This window comes from Punctularia strigosozonata (genome assembly GCF_000264995.1).
Source record: "Punctularia strigosozonata HHB-11173 SS5 unplaced genomic scaffold PUNSTscaffold_1, whole genome shotgun sequence".
NCBI classification, from domain to species: Eukaryota; Fungi; Basidiomycota; class Agaricomycetes; order Corticiales; family Punctulariaceae; genus Punctularia; species Punctularia strigosozonata.
Window position 1 is genome coordinate 4,422,023 of NW_006767433.1, and position 18,827 is coordinate 4,440,849.

At 54.4% G+C, this 18,827-nt stretch overlaps 8 protein-coding genes across 8 annotated transcripts; 5 read left to right on the plus strand and 3 right to left on the minus strand.

The window, feature by feature from the left end:
* Positions 1–157: 157 nt before the first annotated feature.
* On the plus strand, positions 158–1,678 carry PUNSTDRAFT_41806 (uncharacterized protein; the record flags this gene model as incomplete). The annotated part of the gene is made up of 3 exons (XM_007379522.1): positions 158–172; positions 315–339; positions 396–1,678. The coding sequence occupies 3 exons, from the start codon at positions 158–160 to the stop codon at positions 1,676–1,678; spliced, it is 1,323 nt and encodes a 440-aa protein (XP_007379584.1).
* Positions 1,679–1,798: 120 nt separating this feature from the next.
* On the minus strand, positions 1,799–3,955 carry PUNSTDRAFT_96689 (uncharacterized protein). Its single transcript, XM_007379523.1, has 4 exons — positions 3,448–3,955; positions 2,378–3,396; positions 2,174–2,322; positions 1,799–2,121 (listed from the first exon to the last, which is right to left on the minus strand). Exons 1-4 carry the CDS (start codon positions 3,893–3,895, stop codon positions 2,004–2,006), a joined length of 1,734 nt encoding a protein of 577 aa, XP_007379585.1. The 5' UTR covers positions 3,896–3,955; the 3' UTR covers positions 1,799–2,003.
* Positions 3,956–4,063: 108 nt separating this feature from the next.
* Positions 4,064–6,203, plus strand: PUNSTDRAFT_81191 (capsular associated protein). Its single transcript, XM_007379524.1, has 3 exons — positions 4,064–5,354; positions 5,405–5,591; positions 5,645–6,203. Exons 1-3 carry the CDS (start codon positions 4,116–4,118, stop codon positions 5,782–5,784), a joined length of 1,566 nt encoding a protein of 521 aa, XP_007379586.1. The 5' UTR covers positions 4,064–4,115; the 3' UTR covers positions 5,785–6,203.
* Positions 6,204–7,548: 1,345 nt separating this feature from the next.
* PUNSTDRAFT_49374 (uncharacterized protein) lies at positions 7,549–9,299 on the minus strand. The gene is made up of 10 exons (XM_007379525.1): positions 9,136–9,299; positions 9,018–9,086; positions 8,926–8,959; positions 8,892–8,895; positions 8,768–8,804; positions 8,618–8,712; positions 8,458–8,562; positions 8,289–8,403; positions 8,154–8,216; positions 7,549–8,100 (listed from the first exon to the last, which is right to left on the minus strand). Exons 1-10 carry the CDS (start codon positions 9,164–9,166, stop codon positions 7,691–7,693), a joined length of 963 nt encoding a protein of 320 aa, XP_007379587.1. The 5' UTR covers positions 9,167–9,299; the 3' UTR covers positions 7,549–7,690.
* A 139-nt stretch (positions 9,300–9,438) lies between these two features.
* PUNSTDRAFT_118091 (uncharacterized protein) lies at positions 9,439–10,641 on the minus strand. The gene is made up of 3 exons (XM_007379526.1): positions 10,474–10,641; positions 10,112–10,418; positions 9,439–10,057 (listed from the first exon to the last, which is right to left on the minus strand). Exons 1-3 carry the CDS (start codon positions 10,565–10,567, stop codon positions 9,970–9,972), a joined length of 489 nt encoding a protein of 162 aa, XP_007379588.1. The 5' UTR covers positions 10,568–10,641; the 3' UTR covers positions 9,439–9,969.
* Positions 10,642–11,197: 556 nt separating this feature from the next.
* PUNSTDRAFT_140905 (uncharacterized protein) lies at positions 11,198–11,893 on the plus strand (the record flags this gene model as incomplete). The annotated part of the gene is made up of 4 exons (XM_007379527.1): positions 11,198–11,212; positions 11,257–11,530; positions 11,584–11,660; positions 11,715–11,893. 4 exons carry the CDS (start codon positions 11,198–11,200, stop codon positions 11,739–11,741), a joined length of 393 nt encoding a protein of 130 aa, XP_007379589.1. The 3' UTR covers positions 11,742–11,893.
* Positions 11,894–12,921: 1,028 nt separating this feature from the next.
* PUNSTDRAFT_130298 (uncharacterized protein) lies at positions 12,922–17,183 on the plus strand (the record flags this gene model as incomplete). The annotated part of the gene is made up of 12 exons (XM_007379528.1): positions 12,922–13,194; positions 13,266–13,363; positions 13,414–13,536; positions 13,589–13,722; positions 13,777–13,996; positions 14,045–14,148; positions 14,202–14,221; positions 14,289–14,531; positions 14,583–14,726; positions 15,442–15,515; positions 15,569–16,488; positions 16,552–17,183. 12 exons carry the CDS (start codon positions 12,922–12,924, stop codon positions 17,181–17,183), a joined length of 2,985 nt encoding a protein of 994 aa, XP_007379590.1.
* A 411-nt stretch (positions 17,184–17,594) lies between these two features.
* On the plus strand, positions 17,595–18,698 carry PUNSTDRAFT_96698 (60s ribosomal protein l34-b). Its single transcript, XM_007379529.1, has 5 exons — positions 17,595–17,605; positions 17,659–17,670; positions 17,876–18,042; positions 18,103–18,206; positions 18,320–18,698. The coding sequence occupies exons 3-5, from the start codon at positions 17,884–17,886 to the stop codon at positions 18,399–18,401; spliced, it is 345 nt and encodes a 114-aa protein (XP_007379591.1). The 5' UTR covers positions 17,595–17,605; positions 17,659–17,670; positions 17,876–17,883; the 3' UTR covers positions 18,402–18,698.
* The last annotated feature ends 129 nt before the right edge of the window (positions 18,699–18,827 follow it).

Genomic DNA, 18,827 nt, shown 5'->3' on the forward strand with positions numbered 1-18,827 from the left:
ACCAGCTGCTGTCGCTCTATATATGATCGAGAAAACGCGGGCATATGGAGACCGATGGGAGGAACGCCGCCACAACTATGAAGGTTGCGTTTTACACTGTATTCAACTTGAAACTCGGAACGTCAAACGTTGTGCAAGCAACTCTCAGACGGCCCAAATGGCCGGGCCATTCGTAAGTATAAGGCTGGGCTTCAACGAGGAGTGCCTACAGCAATCACCTTTCGGAGTCTTCATACCGGTAAGCCAATCGACCGACGATATGAAATCCAACTGATGAACACCTCTTGGCAGTTGTCCTGAACAAATAATCCTAGCCCGTTAACTTCAACATGTCTACAGGTTCGTATCATTATATAACGTCAATTTTCTGTAACTGAATTGAGTGTGGCCCATAGCTACGCAACCTCGCCATGCAAACATCGTCGAACAGTTCCGCGCCGTGCTACTGCCTCCGGCAGATATTATTGTCGACGGAGAAATCCAGGACTCTAAAGACGTTGTTCATCATCCTATCCTCCTCGAGGATGGTCAGCGTGTCGATTTCGCTGCTGCGCGGGCCCTCAAGACCCTGCTGGCAATTCCTGCTCGCGACGCGAAGGCTGTCAGTGCAGCCAAAGCACACTTATCGCAGAGTGCTCTCCAGGTGACCAACCATGCACTTCCTGCCGCGATGAACTGGGTGAAGAACGCGTTCAACGCCCTGGTGCAAGTCTTGGACGACGATAAGGACCATCCGGATGTCCTGTACATCGTCTCCACACCCGAACTTGCCCTGAACGGCTATCATGACTCAAACGAGAAACGCACCAAGTGGAGTGGATCAAACGCCATCCCTTTTTCTCTCGCCTCCAAGATTGTTGCGGAAGCCCAGAGGCGACTGGACGAGGCTCCATTCTCTGCGCGCCGCATCTTGTTCACTTTCACTTGCTGTGCCTACTTCGACGAGTTCTCACGTCTCGAGATTCCCGTCGAAGGTGACTTGAAATTCGCGAGTTACACCACCATCCTTTCTCCGAACTACCGCTCCCAGGTGGTGACGAAGTTTAAGCCTAGTGATGTCGACGGCTTCGTATCACCCGTCCTTGGTTCCACGGGAAACATACGCAACTCGCTTTTCGATTACTGGATGAAAGGGAAGGAGAATGCCGATGGGATTGCAACAGACCGCCAGGACACCGTCGTCACCACGCAATACGCCGGCAAAGGTGCCGTCAACTTGAAAATCGGATTCGCGATTTGCCAAGACGTTCTCAACGACGACGCGAATGGCGCCCACAAGGGCGCCCAGCTTATCGTTCTGAGCGGATCCGGAGCGCCATTCTACCGACCTGGTATCAAAGATACCATCCATCCATTTGTATATGATGATATCCTCTCATGGTCCACATCTACCGATCTAAATGGTCCTCGATGGACTACTGCGCAATTGAACCAAGCAGGTTACTATCGCTGGGGCGGTAACTCGAAGACCGGCCTTACCGTTGCCGAGAAGTGGAAGGACACCCCAAAATCGAGGGATCCCTTTGGCCTCGATAAATCGATGGCTTCCTGTTTTGTAGAGGCCGGAGTGTTACACGAGCATGCCGGTTCCCCCTCTCCAGGCCTCTTCAAGAGTGTGACCACCAACGCTGACGAAGTCCCGGTGTATTGTCTGACCGACTTTATCGATTTTCAGTAGGAGTTGCCGCATTTAGCGTATGGTGAACGCCTGCTATTATAGTACGCATGTAGCTTTTGTGGGTAGTTTTGTACGCGAGCGAAACATGCAGGTTTCGAAGTTTGAGATGTTCCTAGGATAGTCGAAGTTATGCACGGAATCCTGCGTAGATTCCGCGAATGCCTCTAAGTTAGGTGACTACCACAATGATACTCTACATATTGTATGTACACAGTCCAACCCGCAAAATAGCGCTACGGCAAACAAGACGTGAGAGCATCGGTTACCCACTGTCCTTTCTTGCGACAGAGACGATTGCTGACGAGCAACGGCAACAAGGAAGCGATCAGTTCGCAAATATGCCCATGATTCTGAACGGCGGGACACTCTGGCCCTCCTCGCCCATAAGCACGCATTCAACGTAATGTGGTCCTCGTGCGACGTAGTGATCGATGAACGTTAACCTGGTATTGAACGGCTGAGATGAGGGAACGCATGAAGTCAGTGTGTACGTACGTCGGTGTCGCCTCTCCAACGGGTCCCACATTCCGGATGGTCCTTCGCCCGGGAACGTTGTCGTCGACCCAACACTCGACCGCACTACCGTCCCCTACGGCAGCTTGAGTTTCTCTGAGGAAGTAGATACCGATGTCTCCATTGCCAACCTGCGCATGGGTGTCAGTCCTAGGCAAGGGATACGATAGAAATCGAGGAACGCACTTGGATCGGGATTCTCAACTGACTCGTTGGTAACGTACTAACCCAATAATGAGCGCTGACTCTCCAGTCGCCCGTCGACCCTAGGGGTGGGTGTGCAGATGTCCACCCAGTTCCGGCAAAGATCGACGGCGGCAGCGGATTAACGAGGTCATTGGCACTCGCGCAGAACGGTGCAATCTCTTCGAATGTCCGTCCGGTAGCCCCGGAAAGCTCAGCAGGGCGCGTGTTGATGCGCGACGGCGGGATCAGCATGTGGGCGGTGAGCGCGTTCATAGCGAGCGCGTTGCCCTTGTTATCCGGCGCGTTCTCGTCCTCTTCGGAAACAGGGGCACCTTCGCCGTCTTGCGCGGCACCAGCGCCTTTCCGTTGCCCAACTCCGCCAAAGAGACCGCGCGCATCCGTCGGCTGGCGGACGTTGACGCTATCTGCAGCAAGCAGCGGCAGCGCGTCTTGGTTCTTGCCCAGTGCGGCGTTGTACGCGGCGCAGACCTGGGATTGCATGTAGGAGATGAGCACGTCAGCAAGGTACTCATGGCCTGCAGGCGACGCCAGAACCGGATCCACGTAGAGGTGGGACGTGCTGGAAGGATCTGCTATGTAGTCGGGATAAATGAGGGGCTTGGTGGAGATGTGTGGGACGTCGTAGAACTGCGCTACGATCGAGTGCCAATGCTCCGGTCCCGCGAACCCATACGTTTCCTGGACCTGAGGAGAAAAGTGGCCAAGGACGATGACGGCGGGCTGTTCCTTTCTGAGGAGCAGACTTCGCACGAGCAACTCGAAGTTGTCAATGGAGTCGTCGTCGTCGTCCGAGTCGAGCTCGACGATGACGAGATCAGTGATGTCTGGTATATGGTGGGCGGCGCAGAATCCGAAGTAGGCGGAGTTGATGCGGCGCATGGCTCCGTTGGTGATTTCGGATGCAGAGTGGGGGAACACGTTGTTCCACCAGTGGAAGAAACGGGAGGGGTAGCAGTCTGGGGACAGAGGGTCATCTCCAGCACCGTGGCATGCAGATACTAGAGTGGATATTTTAGTCAAGGCCGGCACATGAACGCCAGCGAACGAACCTGATCCACCAACGACGCTAATCGTGACGGGCAAACCAAGCAGAGCCTTGTGGATGACGCGCTGCACGCGGGCATTGCTGCCTAGATGTAGCCTGGTCCGCGAGAGTTGTAGGCTGCCGTACTTCTGAGCAAGGTCGTCGCCCGGTCCAAACACGGGGCAAAAGTCGAAGGGCACGGTGCCCTCGGCTGCCCTAGTGGTGTTCAGGTAGTTCTTTGGCTTCAGGTTGCTGGCGATCACGACGTGGCGATTGCCCTGCACAACGGTGTTCTCGGGGGTTATGTAGCGCGTGAAGGCGACGATAGCAAGGAACGAGGCCAGAATAAGCCATATCCTGTTCGTCACGCCGAGTGACTTTTGGTTCCAGCGCGAAAGCGGCTTTTCCTCCGTAGGACTGCCGGGAGTCGCGACGGGCGAGGCGATGTACGCGTTGGCTTTGCGACGCTGCATGGCGCCGGAGCCGTGGGCGACGTGGAGGAGGCGATAAGGAGCGACGGGGGGCTCGACGGTGAGCTGGAAAGAGCGGGGATGCGTCGGGGGCGCGCTTCCCCCATCTGGCTTGGCCACCTTGCCGCTTGTGGACAGGACTTTGTGCGGGCAGCGCCACCGTCCGTTCTCGGCCAGACCGCCGTCGTCCATCCGCTCGCTGGCCGACGTATTGCACAGCGACATGGCCCGTCACTACCACCATGGCAGCGTCGCGCACGCCGTCGCCGTCGCTCGACGCATCCCGACGCCCCTCGCCATCCTCATCGGCGTCATCCTCGGAGCAGTGGTCTCCCGCCTCTTCTCGTACTCGACGAAACCCTCGACTCCCGCCTGGCGGGGCTCACACGGCTCCATGTCGTCTTCGACCAAGCTGAGCTCGCGCAACAGAATCGCTCTTCCGACGTTGGAGAAACGGCTGAGGGTTCTCGAATTGTTGTCAACTCTGAGTCCGCACTACACGAAGGAGTGCACGCGTTCGGCCCGACCACTCTATCGCGACCAAGTCCGTGACCGCTACGCGCCGCTGATAGGCCACCAATCGCCTTCATCGTCGCGTTCATGGTTCAACTTTGGCTCCGGGTCCCTGGCAGACGACGAAGACCTCCACGCCGAGCACCGAAAACGCGATTTGCAGGCAGGCGGCCACAAGTACTTCTTCGCCATCAACCTCTATAACTCATTCGATGTAATCCCCGACCTCTTTGCTACCCTCTTCCGCGTCGCCTCCGTGCTTGGATACCCGAACGTGTTTGTGTCCATCTATGAGAACGGATCAACCGATCAGACCAAGGCCCTCCTCCGCATCTTCGACGCGCTCACCAGCTCGGTGGGCATGCGCGTTGTCATCCGCACCTCCCGTCGAACTCGAGGCGCGTTCAATCATCGTATTGAGTACCTCGCTGAAGTCCGCAACGCCGCCTTTGGACCCCTACACGAGCTTCGTGACGAGCAGGGCGAATACTTTGACACCATCATCTTCATGAACGACATTCTCCCCTGCGTCGACGACCTTCTCGAACTCATTTGGCAATCACGACGGAACAACGCCGGCATCACCTGCGCTGCGGATTACATGTACCACGACGAGATCGGTGCGCCTGTCTTCTACGACAACTGGGTCGCACGCGACATCAACGGAACTGCCCTTGAGAACGCGCCGTTCGAGAGCGTCTTCCACCACCCAGATTCGTCAGATTTGTTCCAGAGGCATTTACCGATACAGGTGCAGAGCTGCTGGAACGGCATCGCCATCCTCGACCCAGCGCCGTTCTACAGCCCCCCACATGTTCGCTTCCGCATGGCTCGCATCACGGAGGGCGAATGTTCAGCTTCCGAATGTTCGCTCATATGCAACGACTACTGGGATGCGGGTTATGGGCGTATTATGATGGTACCGAGAGTGAAACTTGCATACGATCGGGTACGTCATCCCTCCACCCCCGCTCGCATATACTCACTAAACAAACACAGAAAGTTTACGAGATTATTCACCCTCCACGCCGAAACCTTTCCGCCATTCGCGGCTACGCTCGCTTAGGTGGTTTACCCGAAAATCCCCGCACGGACCCGCAAGATCGTTCTTGGTTTGGCCCACATGACCGTTTGTTCACTGAGGAAGAGACTGTGCCGATCGACTTTGTACCAGGACCACCATATGGTGAGCAACTTTTTCTCTTTGGAAACGCACACACCCTCCTAACAAGTGCACAGTTTGGTGTTGGGGCTGGGACGGCGCCGGCGATCTCGACGGGCCGGATGTTGATCCCATCTGGGAACCGCGCACCAATATGTCGACAAGCAAGGACTCGGTTCGCGTGCGACACGATCGCAGTATACACCTCGAACTGTGAAACACCAATGCTAGAGCTACTCAGTGAATCAGAAATTGGTTCGAGGGTTTGCTTGGCAAGCACGCATGACGTCGAGGAGCGAATTGAAACAAGCCGATGGCTGCGATGCATCTTCGTGCACCGGAGTCGTTGAAATCAATCACGTACATCGGACACGACGAAGGCGCGAGACGTCACCTACGTCACCATGCTCGCGCATGGGAAGTGCATGGATTCTTTCCTGCTCAACGCTCGATGTCAATCTCTTGGAAATACTCTATTATATGCATAGTCGAGTCTCGTATCAGTCGTAGATCGTTAACATATATTGTGAGCACTCGCATCGGGTACCGGTCGAGCAGCGATGCGAGCGTAATGTATAGAAGCGCTCAAGCATTTCGCCTCGCGAGATGCGCGCTGGTTTTTGAATTTCACCTCCCTTGACCTGGAGACTCAGGATCCCCGCAGGCGAAGCGCTCAATTCCTGCTATGTGAAAAGGTCTCAAGGCTCAAGTCACCAACGCTTCTCATCCCACATCTGATACCACGGCTCTTCCCCTGGACGAGAGCTGAACCCACGTCGCATGCCCCATCTCGCCCCTCGTCGATTTCGTTACAACCTTCTCGGCTACACTGAAGTGACCCTCAACTGCCCCATCCCTGGTGTTCTCGAATCTCTATTGGTACATTGGTGTTCAAAACGCACGCTCTCCTGGGAACTCAGGATTGCAAACCATCTGCTTCGACTGGACACCTCACCGGCATTTGATCGTGTGCACTCCAAGCGCAACAGCTCGTCCCACTGGGTCAAATTCTTGGCAAATAGGGGTTCAAGAATCATGGAACCTGGCTTCCATCAGCCACTTATGCACTGCGGTCTGGGGTAACCCCAACATTGCTATATGATCTTACCACGGGGTTGCTCACGGGTCGTCTTTCCCGAAGGTTGGATGATCTTGTGCATATCGTGGTGGAGATGCATGATAATGCGCCGAGGATTATGCACCCTCTGTCAGCTATTGCACGTCCTGCATTCCAATATGCTGTGAAATGGCTGTTGAATCCACCTACGTCGCTGATCTGTGTGAATTACGCATGCAGCGATATAGTCACAGTGCTCGCTGACTGACGACAGCTTTGTATAGCTCGTACTGCGGGTACGCGGATAGCGTCCTATTTAACCGACGGCTCAACGTCTATGGCCCAACAGTCCAGTCGTATCCTCAAACTTGCTCTACGGGATGCGTCTTACAGCTACTTGCGTATTTTTTGCCACCACTGCCGCTAGCGTCATGGCCAGTCCCGCCATGATCCTTGCACGTCAGTCTCTGCCTGGTAAGTAAACTCATCTTCTGCGAAACCATCTCAGTGTGAAAACGGCGGTTCATGGTTGACATTCTACCTGTACAGATTGTGCGTTTCCTTGTCTGACGAATGCGCCTTTGGGTGATTGCAGCGTTGCCGACGATGCATGCCTGTGCAGGAACCCAGATTTCATCGTCAGTGTGGAGTCCTGCATCACCAACAGTTGCGATGCTTCGGACGCGCCCGCGTCTCGCGAGGCCGTCAATGCTCTATGTGCGGCCGTGGTACGTCATGTTATCCATTGCAACACGACGCACACTCACATTTCTGCGCCTGCGCGTAGGGTGTTACTTTGCTGAAGTGACTTCGTATACTATGTCTACCGAATCCGTAGCATAGGAGCTCGAAAGAGAACGATGTCCATACAGTCTGCAATGTATACATCGAGTATCATGCGTCACTAAGAACCGCGTGAAGGACAATGCTTTGTCATTCAGGGCAAACACGGTGAACATGCGTGAAAGTGGTAACAATATAACGAAGTAACGTAGTCCATTGTCCGTCCTTATCCTACACATTCCACACCAAAATATCGCTCTCATCGATATCTATAACCTCCATCTCAGACACGATAACCTGTTCTGGGACTCGTCACATCCCGCTCATGATCGCTCGGCCTCGCCGTCAACGGCGCCTCCTCGAAGTCCTCAAAGGGATTCTCTTTCTTATCGTCGTGCCCATCGCTGGAACCGCCCTCGTACGCGGGTAGTTCACTAGCACTGTAACCTTTGCCTGGCGGTGGACCAGCCGGAGGCGCATACACTCCAGCGCCGGGAGGGGGGCCGGCCGGCGGTGCGAACGGACCCGGGTGTCCTCGGTTATAGCCGAGGTAAGGCATGGAGTAATTGTTGGTCGGGTACGCGTCCATGCGAACTTGGTTTGAGGGTGCGCGAGAGAAGTTGGCAACGGAAGTTGGGTCGAGGGCTTGATGGTAGTAGGCGAAGGCGATGCTACTGAAGAGGAGGCCAAGGACTGCGTCGCCTACATGTTAGCAGATGCGCTCCGAAAGCGAGCAAGTAACGTACTGATTTCAATGAGAAGAGATACGATCTCGGACCAGGAATCATGATCCCATGCATTCTGGCAGACTGTAATAGGAAACAACGGAGGAAAGCGTCGGCGATCAGTCACTATCATGTCCGTCTATATGCACAACGTACGTTGGTTCGCTTCGTCGGGTTTCACCTGATGTGAGGAGACGCCGCCCCAGAATCCCCATGACTCGAAGACGGTATCCCCCTGGATAAGTGTCGCGCATGTGGAGATGAGATCGTGCTATTCCAGCCAGTTAGCCATCTGAGCATCCAGAAGGGCAGGAAGTTGCAGCACCTTCATGGTGAAATGGGTAACCACACGGATGAATCCCGCAGCGATGACACAGAGCGCGGAGAAGAAGGACGCGAAGGCGTACATACGAATAAGCGCAAGGCGTTGCTGTGCGCAATCATGGATCAGCCCGGTTGTTACATATTTCGCGGCAAAGACTAACAGTAGTAGCAGCGGTGAGTCCGAGGCCCTCAATGAGCGCCGAGGCCATGTAGATCGCGCCCAGCGCAATGGAGAAGTTGGTGAGTTTCGGAAGATCTGGATTTCAAGCTTGAGCGGTCTGCAAGCTCGGATTTGCTCTGATGAAACTCACGTTGCTTGTCGAAGTTGATCACTCTGAAAGCGCTGATCTGTCATCGAACGTCGGATGTGAGACAATTGACTTCGAGCATAGAAGGCGGTACGCACAGCCCTGAGATAACGCGCATGAGTGATACAGCAAAACTAAAATAAAATGGGGGATTAACTCACCATAGTAGCGACCACAGACCATCGATGAATGTAGCTGGGAGTCACAGACGAATCTCAGCTATGCTCCGGGGAGACTGGTGCTCGTTACTCACTGAAAAGCACCACAGGCCTCAGACTGCGTTTGTACACTCGTCCGACAAACGCATAGCTCGGAGGTGGGCCTGACCATCGTTGAATAGCATGTCCTGAGCGGCACGAACTATGACGTACCTTGCGGCGGAGGTGCTCTTCCAGAGTTCATTGTCGGCGAAGAGGAGAGCGTGGATGATACAGAGGTGTGGGTCGTTGCAGTGATTATATGTCTACAGGTTGCGATCGAATGCAAGGTGAGGATCGTACGTGTCCGGCACGGAGTACTTGAGCGTAGTAGCAGGTGAAAGCGGTGCGTGAGCTGCGCGCCGGGCGCTGCGCCCAATTATGAGGCACAATGTTCCCACGCGCGGAATGTTCCATTGTCTTCGGTTGTCTTGTACGCGTACGCAGCTGGAGTACTTTTTTGTTGTGCAGGGGGATCGGATCGTAAGCCCACACTTGCGACAGTGCTATGTAGTCGCCACCGACACCTCTCCGCACTGATGTGCCGGGATCTCCATTGGGGCGCGTCCGTGAACGTCGGCCGCGGGCTACTCGGGGTCGGTTTTCTGCCATGAAGCTGGTCCCCCTCACAAAATTGGGTAGACGAATGCGGACGGAAGCGGAATTCACAGCCAAGCGGTTTCCAGGCAGCATCTCATGTCGAGAAGGGCATTGGTTGGGGGACCTCGGTGGAAATACCACATCCTATGCCATAGATCCTTGCGGAACCGCGCCTGGCGCTTACGCTCGCGGCCAAGGTGTGGAGGAGTCGGTTTGATACAATTGGACAACGAACACCGATGGCCAAGCTACACGTGTAGACGATAAAATATATAGATAGCAATATACGGAGAGCAATGCGTGCGATCGAAATGTGTAGTTCAACTAAGGCAAGCGTATATGCGCAAGCGCACCCGTCCCTCCAGATAATGGACCAATATTTTGGGAGGAGGGTGATGGTCAACCCGATTAGAGGGCAAGGGCAGCCAAACCCAAGGCAGCAAGACCTGCAAGTGCAGGAATGCCGTTGGCAGACGCGCCGCTGGTGGAGGTCGACCTGCGAATATATATTCAAGATACGCTCGTCTGTCGAGTTCGTTGGTATGCTTACGAGGGACTGCCAGAAGTCAAAGATGCGGTGCTGCTACCGGATGCCGTGGTCACAGAGCTCGCGGGGGAGGTAGCGGTGGAAGCACCGGAGGAACTGGACGCGGTAGGGGTCGCGGTCAGAGTAACACCGACGGCGGCGCAGAGGGCCTGAGCGGCAGCTTCGGCGTTCTTGAGGTCATCGCCAGAGCACGAGCTCTCGATGCAGCTGGTCGCGCCGTTGATAAAGTCGCTGTTGTGGCAGAGGCAGGTGTCGTCCGTCTGGCTGCAGCTGCCCATGGGCGCGGAGGTCAAGCACGGGACCGCGCAGTCTGTGTTGCAGAGAGGTCAGCGCGCTGTCCGACGCGGTTATGGATGGCAACTCACTCGGAATGCTCTGACGGGCCGCGAAGGAGTGGAGCGTCGTCGCGGAAGCAACGGCAGCAGCAGCGAGGGCGACAAGGACGGTGGAGCAGCGCATGTCGAATATATGGATTTAGATACGGCGGCGTAAAGACCGAAGGTGCGAAGGGGCTGCGAACGAAGGCAAAACTCGAGGAGGAGTTGCGTGGGCGGTTGGACAGCGGGACCGGTCTTTTATAAAACGCGTGCGGGGGAGCTCTAGCCCGTTTGGGGCCTGGGATTTGGGGAGCCGGTCTTGGCCTGCACTTCTCTGATGCATTCACGTTCGATTCGGTTGTTCCTTTCAGTGGACGTGGGTGGGCCGCGCTCCATATCCAGCACGAACTTCGCCGCCACATGTTGCGCTCCCAGCCAACAAAGGGAGCTCCCGCTGAAGTCTGTGCATTGTGCCCAAAGGAGAACTATGGCTTGCGTCTGTTTCCGAGCGTTGGCGGACGTAATTGGTTGCCAACGAAGTCGAACAAACGACGCCAAAACCGGCGATCAATGGCCTGATTTGGCCAACAATCCGCGGACAGCAAGTCGAGCTCAGCTTCCCACGACTGCCAAAAACTTCGGCACACTGCGGCAGGGAAAAACTCCGGCCTTCGTAATTCGAGCCTGGTCTGTACAGTATTAGTCATACCTTCCCAAGCCCTCTCCCCTCCGTCTACGCTTTCGGGCTCATCGACTCCATCGACCTCAAGCAATGGTACGCAGCGCTGTCCGCCATGGCACCCTTTTGATCTTGTCCTAATGATGTTGTAGGCGCCAGCGGCAACAAAAAGCGGTAAGAAGACTGGCGGCAAGACCCGCTCCGCCCTCCAGGACGTCGTTACCCGCGAATACACCATCCACCTCCACAAACGCGTTCATGGCCGCTCATTCAAGAAGCGCGCCCCTCATGCCGTGAAGTCCGTCGTCGAGTTCGCGCAGAAGACCATGGGCACTTCCGATGTCCGTCTTGACCCCAAGCTCAACCAGGCGCTTTGGGCGCAGGGCATCAAGAGCGTGCCTCACCGGATCCGTGTCAAGCTTGAGCGTCAGTGGAATGGAATATGCACGCTTACTACTATCGCTCATTGCGGGATATAGGGAAGCGAAATGACGACGAAGGTGCCAAGGAGAAGCTCTTCACTTACGCAACACACGTTCCGGTGGTCTCCTACAAGGTCAGCCAGTATGGCCCTGCCCCTGTGCACAATATTGACCCTTGTCTGCAATAGGGTCTCCAAACCGTTGTCGTGGAGTAGATGCTGTCCGTGCTCCGGGAAGAGGAGTATCTGTCTTGTTCATGTTCTGTATCATGCCCGCATGCGTATGCACCCAGGCTGCAATCCATCATCCCAGCGCCGACCAAAACCGAATCGACTGCAGCAGATGACACCCTTGATTTATACCTCGGAGTAATCGGTACGTGTGACGTACTCAACTCCATGGGTTTGTAGCGTCCCGGTGTGGTCGTGACCATTACATCGAAACGCTTGCCTTGATCCTGCCGGTCTGAATGTGCCAGATTTCTGCCTCATGATCGAGTCGCAGGCGCCCTACTGTCCGTCAAATCTACCTCTGGCTTCCATCATAATCCAACTTGCGCGACTACCCGCACATGATGTCGATTGCTGTTAAAGACCAACCCAAACCCAGTATTGCTGTCATGATTCGCTGTATCTTTCCCTTCCGTTCTTCGCTCTTAGTGTTGATGAAGAGACGCCATCGAATCTGGATTAGATCATCATCAGGGGGGCGGTGTCCCGGTGCTATAATGGCGCGTATCTCGTTCGCTGCGGCAACTGGATCTTCCTCGGACGAGCATGTGTGATTGCTACAATGCAATCGTGGTTAAGCCACAGCCATGGGGTCCTCTCAAAGTCCGCCCGCGAGTCTACACCGTTGCTTCCGAATTGAATGAGGATGCGGTCTAAACGTATACGTAGTAAATGGGGTTCGGCCCCCTGTCCCCAGCGAATCAAGAACTTCGGGGCAAACGTGCTCTATGAACAAGATCAAACATAGTGAAATAAGGTTATATCCAGTACATGATGAAGGGTCCATCAATACTGGATGAATATGCTGTCTTTGAATTATCCAAGCAATAGCTTTGCTTTCGGTGGAATTGAAGTCGTTTATGTTCACCAAGTTCCCACGTCGCACCTTTCAGTCTGTTGCTACCTCAGTGCAGGCAACTCGAATGTCGCATGCAATGGGTCGAGTACACCGGTCCCCAGCGCTACATCCCAACAGGAAATGCATATACCATTAAAGTTGGCTCGCTGGCTCCGATGCTCACGGGGATATGGAAGCTTCTTTTCCCTAAACACACAGGCGCTCGTGGTGCTCCAGATCCCGCGTAGGACGGACAGCATTGTGTCAGCGAACCAGCAACAATAGCGTTGTTCCAGCACATAGCATAATTCACAGTAACTCCAAGATATGCGCGACGATGTGGAGGATGACATGCTGGATCCCGAGTACTTGCTGCTCGAGAGCTCGACCTCAACTCTGCTTGCCGAAGATGCCAGCGCGGATAATTCAATGAGGATGGCTCCGATCTTCACTGGAGATGCGCTCGCTGTGGCAGGAGAGAGGGTCTTCCCTCAGCGAGCGCTGTACGGACGTATTGTCGCGCAGGAAGCGGATGGACTCCCGAAGACCGTTATCTCTCCCAAGCTTTATATCAACAGTAACGCACCATTTAGTGCGGTTGTATGTGGTGTTCAGGCGAGTCGCAGGTCTGTGGCCTAAGGAGGCGAGGGCTTTGACATGATGCTGCGTAGGGATCTGGCATAAGCCATACCACATCCGTTTTGTTGGAGAGTTGTTTGATACAGGACCCACGCCTGGGTACGCTTCCAGCTCCGCTGAGCGGCATTGTGTGAGCACCGCAATAATGTTTTCTTCCTAGCTCTGACGATGTCCGCGAAGCTTCCACTTTGATTACGGAGCGAAAGGAGGGTCAAAACAGCCATGTGAAGCGGCGTATCTTGCATCGCTGAGCCGCACTAGGGGCGGAAATGCTACGCCTCCCAAAGTCACTGTGCTTGTTCTGTAGGCATTTCTACTCGCACACGGGGAGCAATGACGCTCATCCAAGTCCAAGTCCCACTGCTATACGAACCATGAGGGCCGTATATGCGGGTTTAGCTGCTGTTGACGTCCAACCTCTCCATTTTGCTCCCGAAGACATCAGTGGCGAACGACTTCTTGCCATGATGAGAGTAGATACAGAACAACGTACGTCCGATCACATGTAATTCTGCGAACTGCCTTGCTGAAACTCATGAACAGGCATGCCACATTATATGGAATGCATCATGTCCATTCTACATGGAATGGATCCTTTCGATTACGACAAGTTTCGGGACCAGCTAGCGGCACAAAAGTTTGACAGGACACAAGAAACCATGCTCGATTTTCGCTTGAGCCTCCTTGACTCCTGCCTGCAAGGGGGAAATGCCGAAAACCGGGTTAGCGCTCAGTTCAAGGCTGGGCAACTCACGATCATCGAGTATGTTTTCTTTGTTCATATCATGATTTCACACTGACCTGCCTAAAGCCTCTCTTCTCCTTTCATGGATGCATCGTCTGCTTGTGGCTTCTTCGATACCATCCTTGGCTTGTTCATAGAAGCGGACATAGCTGCGGCTGGGAAGCTGATCGGTGCGATCATATACTTAGAGTGTAAAACCCTGCCGTTCATTCATGTTATCTAGTTCTTAACAAGGCGCACAAGGTAACGCACCCTCTTGTCAGCAAGCTCGCCGCGCCCCAATGGACTCATAGCTTTTAGCGCCCTGTAGTACCTCACCGAGAATGGCTCCTCCGCACGTCTCACTGACTCGTTGCTCCTGGTCGTTCGAGAACAGCGGCACCATGCCACTCGCGTCGTAATATCCACTCAAGAACCCACCGTCGTACCTTCCATGTTCTTGGACCTCTGCTCTTTCGTCATTGTCCATCGATTCTCAAGTCCGGTATGGATGAAACACCTCGTTAATCACTTACCTGCTGCAAATAAACTTAGCGATGAACGATTTTCCAAAGTACTTCATTTTCTTCTGCACGCTTTATATGAGTGCTCACGACCTGGTTAGGTCGTCTCCCTCAGAACCGGCGAAGCGATGATCTTCGCACCCTCGGGGCTGGGAGCCACTGGCAGGGGCGAATCACGCATGGCGACTGTGCGGACAGGAATCAACATGGGCACCCTGCAGCCGCTTGGACAAGGATATCTTCTGGTCCGTTCGCGTTTGCGCGTTACGCGGGACGGCGGACACTCTTTGCTTGCTATAGCGGACCCAGTCTCTATAAGTGGAATCAGGCGGATGTCAGGAATCGAACATCCACTCGCACCACTCGCACCACGGGAGGAACCGCCACTGGCTCCCGAGCAAGGCGTAGTCACTCTAGTGCGGCAGGAAGACAGGAATTCACCAATCCATATTGCTGGATCGAGCTCCCTCAGTATTTCCAAGACAAGTAAGGTTACGAGGGAGTTGTCGACGGCTGCATCGCCTGCAGGAGATGAGGTCTCAATGGGCCCGGCTCATGGCAAAGGTCCTTCAGTTTCTCTACCAAGCCATTGTGGTACATCTACTGTATCCGACGACAGGGATCGTGAACGAACGAAAGAAGATGCCATTTCCGACGAAGTCCCTTGCACCGTACCAGATTTTTCTGCGGATTCTCATGCCAACGTTGATCCAACACCCTTCAGGCCTGAACATCAAGCAACAGATTTCCCACTGCCTACATACGCAGAAGTGACAGGCCGTCCCGCCGCCATTGTCGAGGAAATCACCGAGTCACCATCTCCTTGCACTATTGATCCACATCGACAAAGCATAGGAGACGCCGAGCCCAGGCGCGATACCACTCTGAGTGGCGTCGCAATCGATAGTCCATCGACGGTGCCCGACAGCGGCTATGATGGCAGTTCACAACGCCGGATAGGCCAATCTGCTGTGGTGTGTTCTGCGCATAGTCACCCTTCAGATGAGCCTCGTGGTGGGCCCCCAATCACGACTGTAGGCGCGTCAAGCTCTCCAGGTGATACTGATCCATTGGCGGTATCGAACAGTGTAACTTCCACGGGTCAGCTCTATCAAACCCTCTCGGGTGCACCTTCCACTTCCCAGCCTGCGCCATCGTCGATAAACCCATTGGCGGCGGCTGCGGAACAATCTCAGGAGGGCCCGGTATCGTTCGACGGGAACCCACAGCTGCGATTCCAGGATCTCCTCAGATTCCTCGTCGACAATCGAGCGAAGGGTGCTGCCCGTGTTTCGCTGTCTGCGGTGGTCGTGTTTCTGGACGGCCTAAAGGTCTGTCCGTATGTTGGCCAAAGGCTCACGGCATACCTCGAAGAAGCCGTGGCCCTCAAATATGTTCATCGTCTTGATGGTGAAGATGGTATCTGGCTTCGGCCTACCGACTTCGCTCCCATCATCAGCGTCCTGGATTTTCACCGGCACAACGGATATGCAAAAACGAAAGCGGAGCAGGTTTTGTATGCAGTCCGCAAATACTTCCCTTCTGTTCTGAGGAATCAAACCTGGAAAGCATACGTGGCTGAGGCTGCAGATGCTGGAGCTGTCGTCGTGGACCAGGACTGGGTGATGTTACCACAAGGCACGCTAGCCATAGAACACAAGCAGTTGCCAACCGTGGCCCCTCTCCCTGGGAGGTTTGTCTCTGCACAATCTGTACCTCAACGATCAGACCCACCGGCGAGCGAACTCGAGCATATGCCGACCGCGGTCACTGTTCCTGACAAATTCGTTGCCGTAAACCCCGTATATAAAAAATCAGAACCACCAGCGATATCGATCAAACGCGATCAAGCACCAAGCGCGGACCCTCTCCCTGGAAGATTCGTCCCCGCACAGTCTGCGCCTCAGCCATCACATATACCTGTCAACGAATCACTGCTCGGGAACACGGCAGAAACTCCCAACACTACCGCTTCTGTGACGCCTATTAGGGGCACAGAAACCACCGGTATGTTTCCTTTCCTGTGAAACGAATCTACAGTTTTAGCTCACAATCATTCATGATGAGCAGCTGCGCCCGTTCGACTTTGTTCCTCTCTATCTTGCTATAGCGAGAATCTGGTCTCGAAATCTGGAATCCCCGAGTCCTTCCAGTTTTTGGTGGAAACATTGCGGAAGTATACATCGGAAGGACAGCAGGGCGTCTCACTGAGTCATCTCGGCATCCTCTTCATCACGTCAGGTAAAAACCCTCATATCGGGCGTACCCTCGACTCCTATCTCGGCGAGGCGGAGAGTCTGGGCTTGATCGTTCGTGAAACCTCGGATTCGAGATCATGGGTCAGGCTGAAACCTCATATCCATGACCACCGCCACTCGAAAGGTGCAAACCAGGAGCTACCGGATTCTAACGGTGCAGCTAGCCGCTCCGAACCGCATCCTTCCGCCGTGTTTCAACCAGGCGACGCCAAGGGTGATTACGAGGAATACAAGGAATTCGGGCCTCTTATAGTGATCCTCAAGCAGATGAAGAGTAAAGGCAACTTACGGCCATACAACAGTACTGTGGCGGAGGAGATGCACAAGCAGTTCCCCGCGTTCATGGCCAAACAGAAGAGAGCTTTCAGGGAGTGTTGCGTCAAGGCGGAGGCCGCACACCTGATAAGAAGGGAAGGTGATTGTATCATGCTCATCGCGCCATAGCTCTATGTGGATATGTAACTGTTCTGATTGCCCCCTAGGAGTGTGTTGTATCCAATAGAGTATTGATCCCATGAGTAGCACGTTATGCAGCTAGACAGGTTATGACACATAACACGTCGCAGACCGTCGTAGGCGAAGTCGGCGCATTGAGCCAGGCTACGAAGATCACATTTGCGAAGCGAGCCTGCGACATCGTCTCGAAATACCAGTACTTTTGCTACATACAACCCAGGCTGACAGTCGTAATGCTGAGGCTCTGGTTGTAGGAGAGCGCAGGTCACTGAGTGCAGTTCCTACTTCTCACGGTCCATCGAGCGCGCACGTGGTGCTGTGCAGTTTCTCAAGCCACCCCCCTTCTCCTCATTCAGATTGGATAGACAACACTCCTGGCACGTTTCGGTAACGGCCTCAGCAGATCCAAGGTATTAACGGTTTGCTCAGAAGTGGAGGATACACTTACCAATCTCTACCGCAGGCTCTTCAACTAGTGAGTAAACTCTCTTTGGATGTACTCAAGGCGGCCGTACGCGGGCCGCCAGAGACGAGTTTCGGAGGTTGGAAGGGTCACCGCAAGGCAGTTTCTGGACGCGCTGGGTACTTGAGGAGTATGAGGAGGATTTTGGACGCCCCCTGAATTCCCGACCTGCTCAAGAAGACTAGTACTGAACCCTTGCTCGTCTTGTCTCCATCAGATTTCGCCATGGCCCAACGCGTCACTCTCCGCAAGCGCAACCCGTACAATACCACCTCCAACAAAAGGCGCATTGTGAAGACCCCGGGCGGCAGGCTCGTTTACCACCACATCAAGAAGCTCGCTACCGCGCCCAAGTGCGGCGACTGCGGCATTGCTCTGCCCGGAGTGCGTTCATCCCATTTTGATCACAAGCTGTGATCGCGACTGACGACTACGTTGTACTAGATTCCCGCCCTCAGGCCCAGGCAATACGCCACCATTTCCAAGCGCCAGAAGAGCGTCAACCGAGCATACGGTGGATCACGGTGCGGTAGCTGCGTGAAGTCGCGGTTCGTGAACTTGTTCTTGTCGTAGCATGACTTAGCGCTGACCCTCGGACGTCCTTCTTCTTATCTCTCCTGTGATATCGCTCCTGCCATGCTTTGCAAATTTGCTCTTCCAGGATTCTCCGCGCTTTCCTCATCGAGGAGGCGAAAATTGTCAAGAAGGTGATCAAGTCGCAGCAGAACCCCGGACGCAAGTAAACGTTGGACTTGCTGGGTCGATTCTGGAGAGACGGAGGCATTGTCGCTGCCAACTTCCATATATGTCGCTATGACACGCTTTCACGCACACCTCATACATGCAATCTTACTCGTCACAGGCCTGTATGCTATCCAGGACACGGTGTTGGCCACTCGTGAATGTCGCGGTAATCCAGGAAGAAACTGCACGTTTCTGGGAGTTCGTATTATCCTGAGTATACAATGTGAGGCTCATCGTGTAGAACGTGTATACAAGTATCTCGCTCAGCGTCAGAACCGCCGATGCCTTCGGCCATATTTTTGCCACTTGAGCTGTCTTCTGCTATTGATCTGCAATCCGGAATCTTGGTACAATATTGCCCGGAAATCCAACAAGCAACGCGCGTTCACCGAATCACCAGGCAAGATGATGTGTAGGAATTGTCC